The sequence below is a fragment of the Sparus aurata genome, chromosome 10 (genome assembly GCF_900880675.1).
Source record: "Sparus aurata chromosome 10, fSpaAur1.1, whole genome shotgun sequence".
Classification (NCBI taxonomy): Eukaryota; Metazoa; Chordata; class Actinopteri; order Spariformes; family Sparidae; genus Sparus; species Sparus aurata.
In genome coordinates, this window is record NC_044196.1 from 31048550 (window position 1) to 31073025 (window position 24476).

The window sequence follows — 24476 nt, forward strand, 5'->3', positions numbered from 1 at the left end:
AGACATTCGAGAACATGAAGCTGCCGGAAGTCTTTCATTGCCCCTCTAAATTGTGTAAATTGAAAACATGTCTATTTGCGGGAATGCCTACTGAGCAAAGCCATCTACTTGATTCAGTAGAGTTCATGCATGCACATGGCTCTGATTTGCATACCATACAGACTTTCAATGCAAATCAGCAGGAATAAATGAAGGTGTAGTCACAGGGTATCATTGCCATGTCAGCCAGAGGTCTTTATCCCGGAACAAAGGAGCCAAAAAAGCCTCAGCCACGCTAGCACTGTCGCTGTAGGAATGGCAATGTTGACTAGTCACTTTGGTCCGGATTGAAATGTTTCATCATCTGCTGGAAACCCTTTCATGGACTTTCATGGGACCTTCCACTGACACCATGAGGTTGACATCTGTGATTTTGTTTTTGTGTGTGCGATGTTTCATGTGCCTTTGAATGGAAACTTTGGTGATGTCCTGACTTTTAATTTTGCACCAAACGTCGATAAGCATTCACATATCCAGGGAAATGTCTGAACAGCTAATAAACATTAAGTTAATTCTGATGGAGTTTCCTCCAGAGCCTCTTAATGTTTGACATCTTTTTTAAAATACGTTTTGGCACAGACATTCACATCCCATTAGTTGAAAACAAAGAGATATCCGTTGACATTATGGCGTCTATGTATTGTGTTGCTGTGATTGGTAGGGAAGTTAGCATGCTAACTACCTAGCCCCATTCCAAAGCTACCTAGCGTGATGTGCTGCCCCCTCTTTGTATTAAGTATGAATTTGACAGCTGACCAGTTCTTGCATATGGCACCTTTAACTATTCATCTGAAGCCATCGTGAGTACCAACACTCTGCTTCAGCTGTACTTTGCGCTCAGTGCTCAATATAAGCAGGCTAATATGCTAAAATATGATGATTATGGTAAACATTAGCATTTTTGTCACTTCTAGCATGTCAATGTTAGCATTTAGGTCCAGCCCTGCTGTACAGGCATCCCTGCAGGCTCGTGATGCCTGATATTCCTGACCATCAAAAGACAACGTCATCTACTGTGATTTACTATTCTGTCTGAATTATCAAGCCAAGCATTTTTTACTCCAAACAGGTTGAAAGAAAGGAACTATTTGCCCGTTCTATGTAGCCGTGTCTTTCACATCTCCTAGTCAGGATAACAGGAAATGGGCCTGACTCCTCCAACTGCAGGAGGACGACAATGCACTGTTTTCCTTCTTTTTTTTCTTTTTTTTTCTTCTTCTCCCTTTTGGGGTGCTTGTTAAAAATCACACATACGTGTGCGCGAATGGCGTCGGGTTCGCTCTCCTCTCGAGCGGAGAAGAAAAACCATCTGGGATTGTGTTTGTGTTAAGCAAAGTGCAATGGTTCTCCTCTCTCTCATTCACACCGGCGCCTGGCATCACGTAGGGACTAATGTGGAATCTAAATCTGGACCTTGTTGATAGAAAATGGCAGGTCACACTGTTCGGCATGTGACTCTCACAAACCCCAGTGCAGGCAATGGTGCTAATAGATAATTGCCAGCTTTAATAGGAGGTGACATGCTCGTGTGATGTTATACTCGGAGCAGAATAGCGATCTTTACTGAGAATACAGCCTCTGTATTTTCTTTCCTTTTCAGGGGGGAGGCCGTGAAAGATGATTTAATTGATTTTGCCTTCTTATAAAATAGAAAATTGTTGTCTTATGTTTTATAAATACTTCTAGTAACACCGAGATTTCATTACGCTTTTAATGAAACGAGACCTGTCACTGCAACAACATGTCTTCGTTTACGTTACGGCATGAATACAAAACGTGAAGATCTTTCCTCTCCTCTTGTGAACTTTTGTTCGCGGATTGCAACGATGTGCGTGCAGAGCTCTCTCTCTCTCTCTCTCTCTCTCGCTTCCTCACACACACAAGTCCTCTCGTAGACACACACACGCTCATCATAACCGTTTGCGGTGGACTCACACCCCCCCCCCTCTCTTCGCCGCCCACTCATCCTACTGATTGGAGTTGTCAGGAGTCAGAGGGTCACAGTGGAGGATGTCAATAGGCCTCGTTCACAGACACAGAGAAGCACACGCATGTACACACAGTCTTATGCGCACACACACACACACACACACACACATGCAAAAGCAATAAAGGAGGCATGCAGACAAAATGACAGACAGACAGTAATGTGGTCCTATCTTAAGTGTGTATAAACACACCCCACAATCACCCCATCACATCAACAGCTGTGCATCAGCTCGCTCTCCCACTCACCGCGGCCGCGCACGCCGGCAAGAGCGCTCAATTTATATTCATTATTCACCAGTCAACTGCCTTGATTCCAGTGATTGGATATACCCGCCACCATCCACTGGCTCCGCCCCCCGCTCTCCTCGGTCCCATGGGATGTCTCAGTGTCTCCCAGCTACTCATGGAGTGGATAGCTGTGTGAGTGCGTTAGTGGTTGTGAGTCTTTTATGCATGTTAAACGGTGCTGTGTGTGTGTGTGTGTGTGGCAGTAATACGGCTTTTGGGATATGAGTAGAGAGCACATGTGATTGGATGGGTTTTCATCAGGACTTATCCCTGAAGAAAAAGAGGCAGCAGGAGAAGAAATCTGCAGAATGGTTCAAAGCATTTAAGACTCAAGACTTACATGAAAATCAGGAGGTGGTATATTTGAACTTTTTGTTGATATTAATGACTGAAGTATCCTGATTTTAAATCTGTGGTTTGGTTCTAAACCTTTTCTGCGATCTGTTTTTTTTTTTTTTTTACTGGTATGCACAGTGTTCTTCAGTCCTGGTCCTCAGATTCCCTGCAACGACAGCCCTGATTCAAATGAATGGGTCGTTATGAGGCTTCGGCAGAGCCTGATGGCGAGCTCATCATTCGAATCAGGGTTTGTTGGAGCAGGGAAACATCTGCATTCCTAATCAGTTATTTTTCAAAGAAAAATGCTAGAAACATCTGCTCACGCTACGTACTTTAGCCTTTTTTTCTTTTATTTGTCTCGTAGGAAAACATACTGAACTGATCGTAGATGGCTCAATGGGCTTCTCATGCACATCAGATAATATATAGCTAAATAATAGTTAGTCAGTCGGTGTTATATAACCTCTTTATGGTCTGCCACATTGCAATGACACATCCTCCGTGACACGCGGTGCCTGTTGCCAGACCTTGTCCAAACCGATACTGCGCCGTGATTGGCTCCAAACTAGCTGTGTGATGTCCTGTTCGTTCAAACACACTCAGAATCAAGGCGTTCGGGGAAGCTTTCCCTGTCAGCGGATGAACTTAAAAGCAGCCCTCTATTATCAAACCGTGCACTTGCTGAGAACCTTCCCGTTCACCCCCCACGGAAATGTTAAAACCATCCAATTAAAGCCTTGTTAGATAATTTGGGCCGGTACCTTAATCGCCTCTCCCCCCCCGCCCCCTCCTTGTAGCTCGCAGGTCTATTACAATTAGCTTCAGGTAACTGGTGACACCACCAACACACAGCGTCTCAGTAACAACATGCTCATCAGAAGGAATCCAGCTGAGACGTAGAGGAGACGCCGGCCTGACGAGACATTGGCTTGGCTATCTTTATCTCCAACCATAAGCAGGGACAACCACACGCAGGAGCTCACAGGCAGTTTGCGCTCAAATTGTTTTGGGCACCTGTCATCCTCTATTATAATTAGCAAGTGGACGTCTAAATAATTGCCATCAGGCTACGGCTGCTGTATCAGTGTTGGTAGCCAGAGCCTCGTCCCTCGCCTTTAGTTCTAGTATTATTTAAAGGAGCGGCGCGCCGTCACAAAGCATTGCCCTCAGCAAAGTCTTAAGCTGTGTATTCAGTCAGCGACAGCATCTGGAGCGCTGAAAATAATTAACTGACACAAGAGGGTTCAGTGTTGGCTTCACCATTTGTTTTGTCCACACTTGTCCCGGACACACGCGCAGACACACATATGCATGCGCATACAGGCAGCTTTTGATCATAATTGTGACACTGCCAGGAGAGAGGGAGGTAACGCGCTCGTCCCGGCGGGGATTGGGCACGGTTGTAAAAGTAAATGAGGCAGATGGGTCCGTCTTGAAAAGTAGTGTGGGAAAAAAAAACTGAAAAGGCTCCTTTGAGGAATGAAGATAGAATAGTTAAGTTGAAAGCGCTTGTTTAATTTGAAGAGGGCAGCACTCGCAGAGCTACAGTGGGAATGTTGTGGAAAGAGAAGCACAGTGATTTTATGGTTCTTCCGGTTTAGGACGGCGCAGTGTGGTTAACACAAACCATCACATCGGGATCAGATCACAATATTTTTCCCGGCTCCTGCTTCGACTGTAAGGCGTCGAGCCTGTTGGTTAAAACATGCAGGTGCATCCTCTCGTTGCGTGTGTGTGTGTGTGTTTGCGAGTGTGTCTCAGATCGGGGCCTTGCTGCTATAAAGAGCTCCGCTCCGGGGCCGGTGAGAGCTATCCCGGAGTGTATCGCCAGCCGTAGCGTGATGACTTGACTCACACTTGTCGTTCTCCCTTCTCCCTCTATCCCCCCCCCCCCCCGATTAGACTGATGCACTGTGTAGATGTATGTCAGGACCACACACACACACACACACACACTCACACACATATATAGCATATTCAGTAAGAGCTGTTGCCTGTGGGAAGACAATAGCTCACCAGGCCTGTCTCCACCAACCCCCTCGTTCGGGGGGGCACTGAAGCTGGTTGAGGTCACTGCTGCTCAACAGCGCCCTCTCCTTCAGACGTTCGGCTGAACAATAACATCTGACACTAACCCACACCCTCCCTCTTCCTCCATATCACCCTCCCCCCCCTTACTCTCTGTTGTTCTACAAGCTACCTCTGTCACACTCATACAGTAGCCTCTTTGTTGTTTGTGTGTCAGCACGTCTCGCTCTCGCTCTCTCTCTTGCTGCGTTTGCCTCGTTCTCTCGCCTGCTAATTCTCTAATTTGTCTGACATGTCCTTTAAAGCCCCCCCCCCCCCCCCCCCCCAATTTGCAGAGACATTGGTGCAGCTCAGCTCGGCTCAGAGTGCGGTGCAGAAGTCGCTTCCTGTGCAGCCGGGCCAGGACGGAATTCTCCTGTTAGCTCCCTTCTCATAGGTTCCCCCCTGAAATCTGAGCTAAACAACCAGTGTCACTTCTACTAACCGACTATTAAGATCCAGGCACATGTTTCCAGGCCCTCTGGTCAGATGTGATGCAAACAGAGCTATGTTTAATCTCACCCCTGCCATCGTAATGCTGTGTTACGCTGCGGTTGACGAGTTACTAGCCCAGCCTTTTTTTCTGTGGGGTCTTTTTTTCCTTAGTGCCGGCTCAGCAAGCGCTCTCCATGGTGCTGACTTAGATCGGGGCAAACCGGTGCTGTCCATGGTGCTATCATCACTGGTCCAATTTCAGTTGGCCCTCGCTGAGCTACAGCTGACTGTGGTAGCTTTCCTGTCCTTTGTGCTACCTCATCTGTTTCGAGAGCGGAGCACGTGCCGGCCGCAGTGCTAACACTGCTGGTTTTGGTCCGCGATGCAGTCAGACGCTGCCCGGTAACCACTTAGTGCGAGGCCAGCCAATGTCTGCCACAGATTATAAGCCGCTAACTGCCACTCTGGATCCATTTTTCCGAATCCTCAGGAGCAACCTTTTTATTTATTTTTTTATATCCCGCTCATATCCTGCCAGTTAAATGTGTGTCAGGAAGCAGATTTGTCATTGCTCTAGCTTATGGGCTCTATCTCGGTGGCATTTTCCCGAGGTGCGGCGAGGATTTTCCACGTTCTGTGTTTTGGTGACTCGCTGTGTATGGAGGAGCGTCCCGCTGCAGTTTTCCATCGACCACATTATGTCGCCGTCAGCTACCCGTCTGCCCTGAGCAGGGGCGGAGCACATGTCGCACCTGAGTTCTGCACTTTTTTGTCGTAGTTGGACAGAAATGAACGTTGATGAATGTCGTCTTGCGAGTCGAACAAATCATGTTCTGGGTTGTCCATATATGAGGTCATGCTAGTGTCGACAACTCAATATCCCAGGATCACTCTTAGGGAATGTCTTTAAATTTGGCACCGACGTCCAGTTGAACACAAGGATGATATAAGTAGAATTTGCTAGTCTAAGGTCAAGGTCACCGTGTCGCCTCTTAAGATTCATTTTTGGGCCATAACCCAGAAATTCATACATTCATTTTGACACAAAATGCACACAAATGTCTAACAGAATGAAATTGTGACATTTAACATCCAAAAAGGTCAAAGGTCCGCTTCACTGTGACATCATAGCGTTCTGCAAAATGACTTCTCTGGCCATTATTGAACGCCGTAACTCTGAAAGAGAAGGCGAGATTGTGACTATTTCACTGAGCTTCAGATGGTTGTTGGTGCACTGTGTGACAATCAGACATCAGTCCTCTCTACTCCTCTTTAGTTTATATACTATATATGTATATTTATGTAATAGTCTCTAAAGACAGATTGTTTCTCACTGGAAATAAACATAATACCTTTCATTAGACCTTCAAAGTCTTCACTACATACACGATATGAGTCTGTATTCTGATCTGATTGAGTGAGGCTGCATCTAAAGATTCAAGGTTGAGTTGAAGAAGAGTGAAAACTACCATGCTTAAGATGGTAAAACACGAGGTATTTGGATGTGTGGCTGATCACAATTATCTCTTAAACATGGATTTTATTTGATCATAACTCTATCAACAGCTCCCTGCTAAATCTGAGTTGGTGGCTTATTTAACCAGCATCTTGTCCACATAAAAATGCGTGCGCGGCAGCCCTCGACATAAATTGCACTCCTACACGTCCGTCTCCCACATACAAAATGCCTCAACGTGTCGCTCGGTTCGCACCGGGGCGGTGACCGACCAAGGCAGCGCGGCCTCGGCACTCGAACGAACGAATTGGCACGTGAGGCAGGGGAGCCTCGTGTGTGAGGGAGCGCGGGGATCGGCGCTCCGGCAGGTTACGAACCTTGGCAAGGGCCGATGTTAATTAAAGGCTCTGTTCAGCACTTTCCAAATTAGATGTGAAATGTTAAGCAGGAGGGGTTTGCCATTAACGTGGTGCTCGGCGAGACCTCCGACCCCCGGCCGAGGGCGACGCGTCCTTGAGACATAATTGTGCTCACCTTGAACAACGGGGGGGGGGGGAGTCAAGAGAGGGGCAGGGCGGAAAAATAGCACAGCGAGCCTCTCTCCGCTATAGAATGAACAGCCGGTACATCCTCCCTCTTCTTGCACTGAGCCACTGCGAGGTTGAAGCGCCTCGCCTCTCGCCCTCGCTCGCCCTCGCTCGTGTGTTTTTGATAGCCACAGGAGGAATGTATTGGATTGCAAGCGTTTTGAGGGATACACCAAATTAGCCCATTTTCGCTTATCAAATGTTGGAAGCCTGATTTGAGCGGCTGCCAGCTTTCTGTCTCTCATGTTGTCTGAAATAGATTTTTTTTTTTTCTCTCTCTCTTTCCGAGCTCCTGAAGCTAACGGCGCTTGGCACCATACCAAGATGATCCCAGATAAAGATATTTCGCGAGATGGTGTAGACGAACACTCTCCAGTGTGCAGCCCCAGTTATGTCGAGAGCTCTCTTTTGTCTGTTCCTACTTGTCCATCACACGTTTACTCCATTTCCTGTGTCTCCTCGTAGTCGCGGCGCGCGGCTGCTTGGATACGCAGTCGAAACACGAGTCGTTTATTTCTTTAACACGGCTCCCTTAGAACCCGTACAAATGTTGTTTTTGATCCCGGCATCTACATTTAGGCAGCAGACACGATCGACTTGTCACAACTCAACATCAGTATCCGTGTAATGAATGAATAACTTGTCATTTCCAGATCCTGATTGTTCCCTCAGCCGCACAACCACCTATTGAGCCCTTTTCCCTCAGCAGACAGTGATCACCGCTTACAAAACCATCAAAAGGGAGCATGTTGATTTGTACATCCTTCCTGCTATTACAGTATGTTGCAAGATGACAGAGTTACCCCGGAAGGGGACCAAGTCATGAGCAGAGGAGACACAGAAGTAGGTCAGCTCCAAGGCGTTTGTTACATCATACATATTCATAAACAGCACCCAGTTGTTGCAGAGTGAACTCGCTCCACACAGACTGTTTATTCTGTTCATCGGGCCCCCCCCCCCCCTTCCTCTGTTTAAATGTTAAACAGCGATTACGCATCGTGATGATAAACTGGGCAATTGAGTCTGACTGCGGCGTTTACATGCCTTTCACCGCTAGGACGCGAACAGTGCGCTGCCGTAATGGCACATTAACACCTCTGCGTCGCCTTAAAGTCACTGGGTTTAAAAAACATCAGCAGTCCCGCATTTAGCTGACGCAGAACTCAGGACAATATATCATTTAAAGGAACGGCGTGACATTTTGAGAAATGTGCTTCTTTGCTTTCTCGCTGCGAGTAAAATGAGAAGATTGATATCGCCGTCGTGTCTGTCCGTCAGATGTGAGGGAGCGGCCGGCAGCTGGTTGGGTAAGCCTGGCATGGGGACTGGAAGTCGGAGGTTGGCGGTGTGTTTTCTTGGCCCGGGAGCATCGACTCTGATGACTCGCCTGTACGTCACTGTCCGACACATGACACCCTGTGAAACCAAAACGTGTACTTTTTACTCTCGGTACAGATGAAATGCAGTGTTTTATTGAGTGAGCCTTGAAGGTGATGGTGGGTGAATCTGTCAGACAGGCTAGTTGTTTGCAGTGTTAGGCTAAGCTAAGCTAACTGGTTGCAGTTTGTAGCTTCATATTACACACACAAGCATATTGACCTATATGTCAAACTTCTCCTTTTCAGGTTTACTATGCAGGATTTTACAAAAAAAATCAATTTATAGACTCACACCAAATCACTTATGACCTTTTACCTGTGCTGGTGTCTGCTGCGTTCTGCCTGTGACCTCTTCTTGTTTCGCTCGGGATGTTTCCGAGCGTCAGCAGTAGTTGATTGTTGGGTCTCATCCCCAGGTCGTCAAATAGTGATTCTTTCAGCAGCCCGAGGCGTTTTTTTTTTTTTTTTTTTACCACCTGCAAATGAAATTCAAGTGTCTTTCACCTCTGAGTGTTTCTGTTTATACACAGCAACCAGCAAATCCTGCGCAGCATTTCTTCAGGCCCTCTAGAGTTTTGTTGCTCAATTAGATGCTGGTACAAATAGTTTTGTTCCGAGATGCATAATTTTTCAATCGTAAAAAAAAAAAGACAAAACAAAGGAGAGAACCAAATCCAGACATCTTGGATGCTGTAAAACTGTCGAATTTGACCTTTTCAGACGAAACAAGCGCAAAGTAAACACAGTAACTCTAAACTATTTACTGAGATTATGAAACGTTCTTTTCCAAATCATCACAGTTGAAACATCCAAGCGCATCTTGACGATCAGATCGTGCGACGTGGTCACCGACGCTCACATTCCCAGTATTGGTTCTGAGAATGTGAAATAAAAGCTGGTTGTGCGGTGAATGGGGCCCATTCTTAATTTCCTGTGCGTCCTCGTCGTGCTGCTGCGCCTCGTCCTTCAGAACCGCTGTGGACAGAAGAAGCGAGTTTGCGGGAGAGAGTGTGGGAGAATGAATCCAAACTGAGTCAGTCACCGGGGCTATGAATTGCACTGATAGTTCAAAACATGATGCTATTTCTGCCAGCTACTGTTATTCACTCAACCCTAATACAATCAGACACTCCAACACAACGATTATGCGGGGGGCGAGATTGACCCTCTCCTCAACTCCCAGCTGCCTGCGCTACCGTTTCACAATCATTTTTGTGAAGATTTGGGCGGATAAAGAGAGAAATGTCAGGAAACGAGGAGGCCTGTATTTCAATTTCTCATTTTTATTCCTAAATGCAAACATTCGTCAGTGTCTCTATCCTGTAACACCTCCTTATTACGTTTTAATGAATTTATTTTTAATAACAAGGCTTCTCTTGAGGGAAAAAAAAAAAGGGGGAGTAATTTGCAGCTCTGGGCGGTCGCGTTTGATACTCGCAGGTGGCTATTAATGCTATCGCCAGCAGCACTGTTGGCAGCATCTGAGAGGCCTCCGGTTCATTGTTCCAACCTGCCGTAAACATTTCATTACAGGAGTCCACAACCTATACTTTCGCTCCCCCCGCGCACCCACTCTGCAGTCAGAACAAGTTTGTCAGTCGAGGAGAGAAACTGAGGGGAACGGAGGGAAACCGGAGCCGGAGAGCGAGGGAGTCGCGGGTGACAGGAAAACTCTGAGGAGCTCATGCTGAAAATGTTGAAGTCAAAATGGAGAGACGAAAGAAGGGGGGTGATGGATGGAGATGGAGAGGGAGAGAAATAACAGAGGCAGTAAAGGAAAGTGAACAGGAAGCTTGAAGCACGCCGTCTTTATTTAAAGGAGCCGGCTTTTACAGACAAACAAAGCCCACTCCCACACGTGACTTATGGTCGACGTAATCTAGCTGAAGGTGTCTGTTGCTTGTGTGAGTGCGAGGTTCGAGGCTAGCCTCGCTGCGTTGCCCTCGTTTTGTTGAGCATCGCCGCGTGGCGCACACTGCACAGACTGCCAGGCTTCTTTTCTTAGAGCGGCGGAGAAATTGCCTTGCCTATCGATCCGCTCGCATGTAAACAGAGCACCTCCGGTCGACTGGCTCAAGGTATGTATGCACAGGAGATTTCCGGCAGAAGACGGCTTATGCTACGCAGCGGATACCTCCCCCTTTTTCTATTTTTGTACACGGCCTCTGTGATTTAGAAAACCTCTTGGTAGCATCTAGCGCTAAAAGCAAAGTACAGTACGCTTCCTGAGGTGGAAAAATGTCATTCGCCCGGTCCATTTAGCTTCTACATGCAGTCGCTCGTCCTACATTCTCCATATGGATGTGACAAAAAAAAAAAAAGTAGATTTAAAATGGCTGACAGGATCTGATTGATCGTAATCAGCATAATGGCTGCCGTTAACAATGTGCACGCTACCCAGAGATGGAGCAGCTCGAGCGGTGATTGCAATGCCATGACATCCATTGACCGTGTGACAGATAATCTAATCCCAGCAGTCATTAGACCGTAAGCACGAGGTCTTTTTTTGGTGTACTGTACATCGGCCTCAGGTTATGTCGGCCTGACTGGTGCAGAGCCGGCTCCAGAGGCTCCGCTCGCCCCTGTGTTCCCCGCTCTGGGTACTTCTGCACGCCTGGCTGCTCTCTCAGACTTCCTCCTCCCTCCTCACCGTCTCCAAACTCTCCATACTCGACTGGGCTGCTGCAAGGGGTCAAATGTCGCCCACTTGAGATTCTGCATCTCCTTTTGTCATCGCTGTGCCTGATGATTGGTGTGTGTGTGTGTGTGTGTGTGAGAGAGAGAGAAATAGGGCAAGAGAGGGGAATCTGAGAGTATGCAAGAGGGGGCTGGAGAACATCCTTGTGTGAGTGACTGATTTTCTGGAGGAGTTTGAGGGGATCGGGGGTGGGTTGGGGGACAGATCTCCTCCGCTCGGCGCTGTAAAAATAGCCGTTACAGCATGGGAAATCACAGAGTGCCTCTCGGACACACCACATCTGTATTAGGTTCGGCAAGGAATGCGCGCCGGGGGGAATTGAGTAGGGGGGGTATCTTCATGGCGACCAGCTGAGGCCACGTGCAGGGAACATGCTAATTGGTATTCAGGCCAGGGCTGTGACAGCTTCCCACACACACACACACACACACACATAAGCGGTCCTTACTGCAGACACATTACCCGTCTTTGCAGCCATGCCCGGCAAGAGTTCCACGAACCTGTCCACCGCGGTGACCGTGGTAACATCCCCAGCTGCATCAGCGCCGGAGAATTGAACTACACCTCTGCTTCCTGCCGTCGTCTCTCTCTTCAGCCTTTTTTTAAGCCCCTTTGTTCAAACCTTAATCCCGGTTTTTGTGTTGTGATCCACAACAGATAAACCGATGACTAAATCAGATGCAAACATCATTTTTGAAGGAGCCCACCGCGTAGGTCCGCCGCGGCCGCCTCTGCTGCTCTCACACTCCCTCCGACTTCTTTTTTCCTCTGTTAATACAATTGTCAGCGCAAAGAGACTGATAAGCCTGCGGGCCTCTCTGCAGTTACCACACCTGGAAATAACATTTTTTTTTTTTTTTTTTTTTTTTTTCTGTTTATCTGGCGCCTTGCTCCTCTCTCAGTCCTACATATAACAGCTTATATTCAGAGCCCGGTGTTTGGCAACACGCAGCTGTTGAGATGCAACAACTCCGCATTGTTAATTTGTCTGACCTTTTGTTTTGTCTAGCTGCAGAGTGGGAGGCTACCAATCTAAAGAAGGTAGAAGAAGCCTATGAGACAGTCAACATGGAAATAAGGTAAGGGAAAAACAAAGAAATGGAAGCAGAGGTTTGCCTCCGTTGTCACAGATTCGCGGCTGAATCCTCGACATTTAGCGTTCGCTCTCCGCATCGCTACAGCACTGTAAGCAGGGTGGCGTGGTATGCAACCGGGCCTTAAAATAGACTCCATCCTCCTGTGCTAAAGAGTTAAGCTGCACAGTAATGAATTTGCACCGTGTGATACCTAAGGCTAATTTTAATGAAGAAAAACAAACGCGCTGGGTTGCCTACTGTGCTCTGATGGGTAGGCTTTTTTTTCCCAACTTACTTTGTGCCCAACCGTGTCTGCCTGGGTATGAATTATCCCAACTTCTTTGTGCCATTGTTTCAAGACAGACATGGCACAAATTAGCGCGGCGAAACACTGTAATTATTCCGTGTTAATGGACAGAAATGACCTCCTGTCACAACAAATTAGTAACGTGCTTATATTTCCAGCCGGAAAAATCTGCCAGCCTTAAAAAAAAAAAAAAAAAAAAAAAAAATGCTGTAAATCGTGTTTGCAAAATTAAGGAGGTTCGTTGATTGTGTGGTGGAGATTCACCGATCGACCGGCCGCGGATCGGAATCAGTGTCAGATATATCCGACTGTCTGCCGCTAGCACGAACTGAAAGAAAGAAACTAAACTAAGCTAAACTAAAAGGTGTTTTTTTATTTTTTTCATTAATTCTTTTATAGTCGAACACACAGTTGAATTTTCCAGGTCAGACTTTAAATAAATCGGATAACTGAATCGGCTGAAAAAATGTGCAATCGTCGCTTTTCTGTAGGTTTCTTCTTCTAGTACTTGCTAACCATACACACCACGACAGCTGAGGAGAAGAAGAAGAAGAAGAAGAAGAAGAAGAAGAAGAACATGTGCACAATACCGGAGCGGTTTTGCTTGAGAATTCCTGTCACATGCCGCTCAGATGTTTTCATAGAGCCATGTGCCGGCCAGCAATGGCTGATAAGTAGCTACTGTGGCCCTTAGGCCTCCAAACTGTTCATTACAGTGTGAGAGCCAACTCAGAGATGTGCAGTTACCAAAAGGTCAAGATTTCTCCCCCCCTAAACAAACGGCTGTGTGAGGGGGGGAGGGGGAGGAGGAAAAAAGGAGCTGGCACGACTTCAGATGCTCTATTTCTTCGATGTTCCACCTTGCCTCAGTTGCTCCTGGTCAAATTACTCACTATCATCTCTGTGAGTTGGAGCATCCCCCCCCCCCACTTTTCTCCAGGCCGTGTCCTTCATCAGGATTGCAGATCGCAATGCGCTCGTGCATTTGCGTCTCTGCGAACTGCCTTGAAATTAAAGCGTCTTCCTCATTACACCGCACCTTTCAGTCCTTTAACATGCTGTAAAGGGCAATTTCCGCAAAATTGGCTCTGGGTGTGAACGCTTTAACCCCTGCCCTGCAGAGAATCACACGCGCGCACAGTTACGCAACCTGCCTTGCTTTTCTGACCCCGAATCGCCCCCTCCCCCGCGGAACCCCACCTTATCAACCTCAAGCGAAACAATCACCCTCCCTAAACATTTGTTAACCCCATTAGCAATTCCAGGTTATGAATATGGAAATAAGGGCCTGCGCGCCATTAGAGATAGGGCCCAGTTCCCTTATTTGCGATTAGTGAAGAAAAGCAGCCCTCGCCAGCTCGGATAATTGGAAACTGGGGATGGGCTTTAAAGGGCCACCTCATCAACACTCCATCCAAGAAGTCAGTCACTTAAGGCTGCAAGTTGAGCATTGTCCTGCACAGTTAGGAGTCACGCACAAGTTATTAACAAGGACTTTGTCAGGGACTTAAAACAAATGGCTTACGGCGCTGGAACACTTTGAGAATTGGTCCGAAAGCCATTACACAACCTAAATGTGCAGCCTTTCCCTTTACAACATGTAACACTATTTGTTTTAAACTATGCGACTAGTGTGATTTCAAAGGTTAAAGTGTGCCTGATATATTTGTTTTGGTTTCCTCAGTGATCTCCAGAAGAAGCTGGCCCTGGACTACGGAACAGATTGGGAGTTTCTGTTTTTGAACAGCCAGTGTTACAAGCTCAAAGTATATGAGTAAGTACCGACGGAATACTGATTGATTTTTTTTGGTTCGTTTTATATGCTTATTTCTGTCTGGCATCAATATGGAAACTAGTCGGGAACATGCATACAAACATCTGTTAGCCCCAGAATGCATACAAAACACCCTCATTATAAAGTCCTCTCACTACGGCACACACTGACAGAAAGATGCATTTTAACGCCGTTGTCAGGAATTGTCAAAGCTTTAAATATTTAGGTCTCATATCAGTAATGGAAATCAAGGAAAGCAATTACCTGTGTGATACCTGCGCGCTGCAGGTAGCCCTGAAAATCACTGGATTGAAAAGTAAACAGTTTCAGAGATCCATCCCAAAATCAATATGTTAACCAGAGGCTGGAATCCATCTTATTCTGACTGACTGTACTAAAACAAATTCTAACTGTAGCGAATGTGAACCCTCTCAGTAAAGATCCACCATTTAAAGTTTATAATTTGTGAGCTCCAAGTCACCCTGGAGAAAGCCAAGCAGCTAAATCAACTAAATTTAATCAACAGAATGAGCTTCTTTTACTCTCTCCTGCTGCATCCCTATGGCCCCTGCTGGGGTAGAATCTGTTCTCCTCAGGATTGCTTGCCAGCTGGAGCTTTGCAGGCCTGTGGGTGGTTGCAGTTTTGAAAGAAAATTATCTGAGATCTGCACTGAGATCTGCACTGCAAATACATTTTTCAGACATCCTTGGAATCAGTGGTTTTCCCATGCCCTCATACACCAGCGTGATTTGTTTGCTTGGTTTGCCATTTAGGAGGCAAGAATCTGAAAAAGGGAAGTTGCAGTTTCTGTACACGAGCCAGACGAAATATCTATTTCAGTCTTTTACTGGAGACGGTATTAGATAATATTGCACATTGATTGCAAGGGTGTTTGTCATGATGCAGCAAGAAGAGCACACGCATATGATATTGATCATCCTTCACTGTTGTAAATGCAAGACCTAAACATATATGTAACAATGTCAACAAATTAGTTTTATTTTATATATTATGTTTGGCTCTGTACTTATCTTTCACCAAATTTTCCAACAATATTCAAAATGTTACAGGGCATTTCTTTTAGTTGCCTGTCGCTCTAACTTCTGAAGAACATCAGATAATGTTCCAGAGACTGAGAAAGGAAGTAGATGTGAATAATTCTTGAAATGGAAAACCGAGTCACATCAGACTACAACTCCCATGATCCCACGTTATTTCCCGATGTTATCAAACTACTTTTGTTTCGCATTGTTTTGATATAGGTGTAGAAATGACATATTGTGTGTTTAACTTTGCAAATTCACATGTTGCAGAGACACAACATGAAGTCATTTGCATGTTAGCATATCAGGCTAACTAGCTTACTTTTGGTAATGGGGCATTACTTCTGAGGCCAAGCACATTATCATTAGCCAACATCATTATAGGGTTAGAGGTTATATTTACTGTCCTGCTCACAACAGAACATCCACTGTGTAGTAATTCTTAACTGTTTTGTAGCTAGCCCTTTTATGCTAGCAGAGTTTAGGCTAATGGTAGCAGCTCTGTCCTACTATTGATTGGACTTCAGGAAACAAACTTGTTGCCTCATATAAGATTAAATATACTGACCAGGTATACATCAAACTTCTGTCTTGAAATATATGAATGTTAGCTTAAGCCTCAGTCTTTTAGCATTATATCATATATGTAGCTGTCGAGTTTATCGAGCCTCCCATTTTGAAGCAAATCAGCTGCTAACATTAAAACAACAGTGGGAACTCATGGAGCTAACGTTAGCTTGATAGCTAGCTGCTGTGCGGGGCTGATAAGCTAAACAGGCACTGCAGTAGCAACTAATAGGAATAATGTTAGCAGTATCTTGCAAACCAAATGATAAGAGTTTAGTTGTAAGTAGCTCTTTCAATGGTAAATAATAATATTGCAAATAAACTTAATCATAATTTTCTCTCTCTATATATATTTTATATAGCTGTTAGATTCATTTATATCATATTTGTATCCGTTTGTTCAACTAGGCACAGTAATTCTGCTGTATGACGTTCTGTGTTTGACTGTATATGTGACAAGTTGATTTGATTTGACTTGAGATGCATCAAGTCACATTATCTCTCACACCTTCAGTCCTCAGTCAGGGCACAGACACCCACACTGGACTCTGTTACCTTTCTTTCCCCGGCCCTATTCGTATCATAGACTTCATGTTATTTTTTCCTCCTTCAGCTCATTGAAGAGCACAATATCCACCAGCGTCAACTCAGCTGAAGGTCCTTTGACCTCCCAGCACCCTCTCAGCGATGTACCAGTTCCCATCCCTGCCCCCCTTTATCCTTGCTGTTCGCCTTGAACCGTGATCCTGAAGAGACATGACATTGACAGACACATAAACCAACGGCTTTCCATAGCACTTCCTCCCATGCCCTCCAGTGAGCGAACGAGCAGAGCTACAGTTTCTCTCCTATAATGGAACACAATCCCACACTTCCCTCTCCAGCTTCTTGATCATCGGTTGAATTCGTCTTACATCCGCCCTCCCCGGTGTTTAGATCCCTCACGTTTGATTAAATTGCTCCCCTCCTCTTTTTTTTTTTTTTTTCTTTTCTTGAGTGAAAGCCAATATTGGAAAAAAAAAACTCCCCCGAGCCATTAAAGTTTGCTGAGCAGGAGCGCTGTCTATCTGTAATAAAGCTAATAGCTTAATTCGCTGAATGGATCTCAGCTGGTGCTGGTGTTGGGCGTGGTAGGCGAAAGGTTTGCTGCCAGTTGAGGATCATCTGATGACAGTGACCGCCCTGATGGAGCAGGGAAATAGAAGTGGTTGCTCTCCAGGAGATGTGGTCTCGTTTACACGTACGGTGTATATACCGCAGGCCGAGCTTGTTAACGTTCAGAGTGTGTTTCATTCCTATCTGAGGGTGTCAGCTGAGATTTCTCCTTTTGTCTCTGCAAAGGAGGATCCCTTTTCTCTGCACCTCTTTGTCGAGTTATTTCTTCCGCCTTGCCTCATGATGGTGTGAATCACTTCTGCAAACCAGGGCTTGAAGCCTTCTCTTGTTTGTCCAGGGAACAAATATATAATTGCTTTTGATTTCAGAGGGGGGGAAGAGCAGCCTTTTGTTGTTGAATACTTTCAAGTGAGAATGATTAAGGGCAAAAATAGCTGGATGCTGTGTAGTAGCACATTGCCTCCTCATCAGTTTCCCTAAACACCATAAACAACATGAATAAAAGCTTAGAGAGGGAGCTTGTTCTCGGTGCATTATCATTTAATGGCATAATTCCTTAAATTCCACCCCAGAGTTACCTTTTTTTATTCATTTTTTTTTAAGATTACATCACGTCCCAAAGATTCAGCCATTAAAAATCCATGTATTTCCCCAGAAATGGTCTTTAGGCTGCTGGTGGGCCCTTATCAAGAGTCGGGGACTTTAAAAACGCAGGCTTCTGCCGGTGAATCAGAAATAAGCTTGGCAATTCAGTCAACACAGCCCTGGCACAGCATGAAGGAAGACACCCCATAATGAGTTCTCAGAGGCGGAGTCCCTACCTACAGCAGAGTCTAATATTCCTCCCGTGGATTTGTTGACACTCCTCAAAGCAACTTAAATCGAAGGGCCGTGATTTATGCAAGACTGTCAGGTCAGATTGACTCAGCCTCCGCTCTCGTGTCATTAGAAAGTACAGCACTTCAGTGAGTCATGCCCGCCACTGTGGTTCAGCTCTGACAGAGAAGAGAGAAGGATAACGCAGCACAAGTGACACTTCCAACTGTCTGTAGAACATCACATGGCCTTAGCAGTGCACTGGGTTATTCTAGGGAAGAAAGAGACTCCATCAGGATAGCCTAGAGGGAGCTGTTTCAAATTGGATATAAACCATTGCAAGGCGGGTGGTGTGGAGTCCTAGATGTGTCTGCTCGCTGTCGTGAGACTAACATGGAAATGAAGAGCCGTATATGCGGTGGATTTCATAAGGGCTGTGCCATGAATACCGTCGTATACAGATAGGGTTTGACAGGACCATTGGGATATGTAGACAGCGCTAGCTGTCTGGCACATTTCACTGAACTTGTTGCCGCTAATTATATTCTTAAGAGCATCTGCTGTGTCAGCTTTCTGAGATTAAATAGTTAAAAGAGGAGGTTAAGTTTGAAAGGCCGTGTGCTATCAGGGATGTATGTAATACCAGAAAGCAAAAAAAACTGCTAACAACAGACGAATGCATGCGCGCGCACAATTGAAACGAAAACCTTGTTTGCCCGGGTTTATGGCGGGGACAGAGAGGCAGAGGGCCCGGTTAACCATAATTGGAACGATGTCGAAATAAGTGGTTGTGCTGCAGTAGCTGCTTATGCAGATCCATGCCTCGGAGCGTGAGCACTTTGTCACACCCAGTAGCTCTCAAATTATGATAGATGTGGCACAGACGCTGTTGTTGAATTAAAGCATGAAATTTAGCATTACTCTTAATGAGCTGCTCGTGCAATTAATTAGCTTCAAAAAAAAGGTCATGTTTGGTCCAGAGCCGGGGCGGGGAGATCGCATCCACCTGCCGGAAGACCCGCATTCTGTGGTGTCAAGGAGAATGCAGCGTTAGTAAAAGACAATACGTACCTTCGTTTCATTTTGGGTTACGACTAGAATATGTTTACGTGTTTTAATGCTCAAAAAACACAGCTCCTGTCTCTTTAAAGCCCCTCCCCCCTTTTGAACACCCGGTCTGCTCTGATTGGTCAGCTCACACACGTCTGAGTGTTTTTTTAAAACATTTTGTGGGAGAGAGGAACGTTCAAGATCTTCTTCATGCACCAGAACCTATTTAACCTCAAAGGAAAGGAGGGTGCAATGCAAAAAAAGCACAACAGGCCACCTTTAAAAACACGTAACGTTTGCATGCTTTCACCGAAAAAAGAAAAAGAAATCAGCCAGGATTTGTTTGGTGTAAATAGTCAATTTGTCAGTAAGTATTTACAACAGCAGGGCTGAAAATAAACCTGACAACAATGGAGATCTTTGGCACAGAGGAAGACGTTGCATCGGGCTCTGACTACACAGATTAAATTCAGGGGGATTTATTGGCTGGAAGAAACATATTAAATATCTCTCTTAGTCAGGTTTTATCATCAAAACTGAAATGGCAGCAGAAAAGACGCGTTAATAACATGTCTTTCTTTTTTTAAAGGCCTTTTCAAGGACATTTTACATAATCATGAATAATTGTTTTATATATAGAAGAAAGAGCAGCCATTTTAAACTGTTCTCCCACTCTGTGCGCTTCTGAATCGTGTGCTGCATCTTCATTTCTGCACCAGCCAAACAATTTAATTAGTTAAACTGGTGCAGCGTCTCTGCTGTGAGGTATTTATTTATAAAACCGTATGCCGCCTAATAAGTTTTTCCTAGACGCCATGTTGGAGAGCACGGTCAGTTTATCATCCTGGTGAATCACCGCCTCCCTCGACTAATTGTGATCCGACGATGCCTTCGGCTGTCGAGATGCTGGTTCGCTTCCTGCAAGCCACTGAAAGCACGTGGACACTCTGCCCATTCCGCAGCAGGGGCGGCCATCTGAAGTAGCATGAGTTTTTCCGTCGGTCCAGCAGACCTGTGGGCTGGCGGCGAGCGCATGTGTGTCTGGTGGGGTCATAAAATCATTGCATCTCATCAGTCTTTGTTCCGCTGCCAACTGTGTGGCCAGAGAAGTGGGCAGTGTGCAGAGTTTCTGTGGGTTGGTGGTGTTGAAACAGTCCGGGTCAGATTTTCTAGAGCTCATTCTTTTCCTGTGGTTTGTTTCTCCCAGCTTGTCGCCGCGCGCCAGGACTCCATGTTTTTAATTCAGAGTGAGATAATTTCGGAGCCGAGCTAATCATCCTCATTGTTGTCATTACTGTCGGCGCTGTACCAGTTCAAGTTAAACTTTGATTCGCTTGCCGTCGCACAGGCGCTTTGCACTTTAGTCAGGGGGCACGTAACACACAAAAACACCAAACCTCGCCACAAAAACATGAGCTGCAATTAAGACTAATTTCTTCTGCGCAGGGAAAACCACGAAGCAGCACCGAGCCTGTGTGTGTCACACGTCTGGGTCACACTTTATATTTAGGGCTTTGGCTTGTGTGTGTCTGAGCGGTTTCTCTTCGCCAATAAAATATCTAAGGTGTCTTAGGTGTATCAAAATATTGATCACTTGGGGAGCAGATGCCGCTTCAGCTGATGAAACACTGCATGCTTGTTTTAAGATGGACATTGTCAGCATTAATTCAGTATTAATAGATGACGTTTCATGTGTACTTCAGCTCTCTCTTTGCCAATTACCTGATTCTGATTAACTATTTTGAATAGCTCCGAGGCAAAATAACGGGATTGTTGTGTGAAAGCTGATCTAAATATGTAAATCTGCAGGATTTTTGCCGGCGGTGAGCTTTGGAGGGATCGGCCCAGCCGTCACTCTTCCCCTTCAGCTTTGTGTACGAGGTCAAGCAGCGTGGACGAGTCTCTTATTCTTAAGACTTGTGGTCATTTTATTTATCTCTCCGTTTAGAGTAAGGTCAGCGTAACATCACGACTGGCTGATGCATTGACGTCAATCAGATATAATAGTGGGCTGGAAACTGGTGCACAGATTTTTATATTCCTAATCGTGCAACGGTCAACGAAGAGCGTCTGTAGGTTTAATAGAGAGACCCAGGAGAGAATTAAGCACGAAGCAAAAATCCATAAAACCCCCAAAGAGAGACAGCAGACAGTCTCAGTGTATGCATATTACCATCCCTGGGTTTAATCAGACTTTATATTGTATTTCTTTTGGCGCTGCGTCTCATCTACGGGCCCTGCTGTGACGAGGCCTGAACTTCCCGGTGAGATCAACAGCCATCTGATCAGATCTAATAAGATTTAATTTAGCAACTGTAAGAAACTTCAGTCCAAGTCTAATTATTTATCTACACATGCACATTAAGCAGCTCACGCCAGCTCAACAATATCATGGTGTAATTTTGAAGATAAAACATGAACCCGGGCAATGATTTGTTCACCGTCGTATCTTCCTACAGCACAGACACAGTGTGACTGAAGCGTCTGTCAGAGAGTTATGTTCACCGAGGAGTTGCTATGTTAGCATAGCTGCGGTGGTTCTGATCCACTAACCTCTCACCCCACATGGAAATGGTGCTGGGGACAGGATTTTAATGTTCAGTTTGGAAATTACTCTCCGTCGAACGTCAGAATGCGAGACGAGGTTGTGAAAAGCGCGGAGGTCACGTTATCTCATCATCTTCAGACCAGAAGAGTCGATTAATACGCGAACGTTTTCAAACCTGTATATTGACAGTATGTTTATTCAGTCATACCGATCTCCACATGTAGTTGGACAAAGTATCCTTCACTTGGGGTCAATGTACGAGCTTGTTCTGGAGCTTCCAGCATTACACTGCCATCACCGTCGGATGAAGTTCACTGGTGTTTCACTCGCTCACTTGTCATGAAAATGTTATGTAACCGCAGTATATCAGAGCAATTATCTCCATGACAACTGACTCCCATCTGCGGAGGTGCATCGCAATATGTGGTTGAAGACCCCGGAAAAAAAGCCAGTAAGGGGACCTTGAATGATGAATATTTAGTCAAAATGATTTCCCCCCCCCCCCCAAGTTCAAGAGTTGCTTTCCACTTACACACACATCCGTGTGGAGTTAGGTTTCATGTAGTTGCTGCTCTGTTGTTAATTTAGTCATGCAGTACGGGGCCATCATTTGGTGGACCCAAGGGACAGAACACAATGAAGTCTCAGCACAACAACAACATTTCTGATTACGAAAGAGACCGTATATGGATGCCTCGCACCCAAACCCGTGCGGATATCCAGACATAACAGCCGCGTGCTTTTTGAACATCTAATTCTATAACAATAGAGATTAGTATGCTGCTGGGACAGTCTTCGCCCTTCTCGGAAAGGTTTCCACAAGATTACGGAACCTGCCTGCAGGCGTTTGCTCCCATTCAGCCCCCGAGAGCGTTGGCGATGTCGGGCAGTGACGCTGCAACGGTAAAGGCCCGGCTCTCCCTCGGTGTTCCACTTCATCCCGAAGGTGATGAATGCGGGCCTGTCAAGTTCTGACTCGCTGACCTCTTGGAACCATTTTCTTTATGTTGCTCACTTTGTTACCAGACCATGACACCCCCCCCTGTACTCTAACGCTTTCAGAATCGGATTCGGCAAATAAGTAAGATTGGGCCCGTTGTTATAGCTTATTACACAACATTTACTTTCTTCCCGTGACAATCTCCAGCCACTGTTGTTGCACACCTTTGGATTTGCCCTCTGTGTTTCCACTCTGCTCGTTTCAGCGCGTGTCTTAAACAAGAAGGGAGCACATTTAAAGCGGCGAGCAGATGTTTCACAGTCACTCTCTAAGTTTCTCTGATTCCTGGCTCCGCTCTTCTTTTTCACTTTTAATGTGGGAATTCTAATTATCACTTTAAGTCATGTTGAAGTAGATTTCCTCACACGTTTTAGTGTTATGAGCCTTTTTTTCTTTTTTCTTTTTTTTTTTTTTTTACACCTTTGAGGAGGAAAAGTGTAAAATATTATTTTGAGCCAACTTGCTCTACACCTACGTAGGATCATTTACATTCTGTGATATATACCTTATATATTATTGATAATCCCTCAAAGGCACCTTTAGGCGTGCAAAATAAAGCCTGCTGATTATTGTCTTTGTTGTAGCTCACATGGAAAATTGATGAAAAGACGATCTGTACATTAGTGGAGCCGCTACTCACAAGCTCATGACATCGGTTTTATGAAAGATTAATTGAGACACTGCATTATTCAAAACCTTAACATTACTCCTCTATCGTATTTTAATAATATAGAATACTTACAAAAAACACACGTGGCCTTTTAGTACTTTTAAAGCGCCGTGATTCAGCGCATGTGAAAGACGCAGACAGGCCAGCTGCTGTCCCTCACTGCCGACCGTGTCGTCCACGAGCCTCAACCTTCACCTGTCTGAAGACGAAAATAGCAGCGGTGATAATGTAACATCTTGGGAGATGGCAGGGAGAATACAGCCTTAAATGATCTGCCAGAGGCTATTTGCCTCATTGCCCTTAGTGATGGCTTTAAAAACTAAATTGGCTCCAAGTTGGGCTCGTTTTGTTTCCCGTTTTTCGCATATAAATTGAGGCATCTTTTCTCGAGAGGCTCTTTTTCCGCTCGGCATTATTATTATTTCTTTTTTTTTTTCTGGGTGATTTGTGTTGGAACGAGGCCTCGGCCGCGCATCCACCTTCCCTCTTCATGTTGTTTCACAGAAACGAAATGTAATGCGATAAAAGATGAGAAAAGTATATATCTTGTGCGTTGAATCTCGGGTCTGCGTAAAGAGTTTCAGGGCCAAAATATGATAAGCTGTCAGGAGAAATGAACTTCAATCAGACTCGTCGTCACAACACTGCGCAGCAGTCCTATTCAGACGAGCGTTTGTGGCTCGCCATGTGGAAAATGAAGGTAAACTGAAAAATGGCCTACTTTCAGTCCGTCTTCTTCTCAAACTGGCTGGAGATGTATGAACTGGCATCGAGTCTTTGGGCCGCCAGCGAACTCTCAACATGATTATGAAGTGAAGGGAATCGCAACGATCCGATCTCACAGTGATCGCGAGTTCTGCAGAAATGGAAGAGTCGTCCTATTAGATACAATATCGGGATTTGATTCTGTAATTGCACTCGAGGCCTAACGAGCTGACCGCTCGTGTGCTGAGAGTAAAGCTCTTTTTTTAATGCGTTTTTCCTGTAGGAGAGGGATCCGAGCACCGCAGAACTTTTTCCCGCACCGAGACATAAATCAAAGTGTCTCACTCCCACCTTCATGCTCTACAGTCGCTGCTCTTATATCAGATGTACTCCTGCTGTTGTACTACGAGGCAATTGCACCTTAAATATAAGAACAGGCCCGGCGCCCGTCATCAATTACAGTTCCTGCAGTTAAAACAGTAAAGCGATCGGTATAATAAAAGCTGCATGGAAACACTTTCGTTCC

General features: G+C 45.5%; 1 protein-coding gene across 2 annotated transcripts in view; it reads left to right on the top strand.

Moving 5' to 3' along the window:
• LOC115590474 (glucosidase 2 subunit beta-like) overlaps nt 1-24476 on the top strand; it is a 123309-nt gene that overhangs the window by 70665 nt on the left and 28168 nt on the right. For both annotated transcript variants that reach the window (XM_030431837.1, XM_030431838.1), the window contains 2 exons: nt 12287-12356; nt 14345-14434. In XM_030431837.1, coding sequence (XP_030287697.1) covers nt 12287-12356; nt 14345-14434 — 160 coding nt within the window. The remainder of the gene's footprint in view (nt 1-12286; nt 12357-14344; nt 14435-24476) is intronic.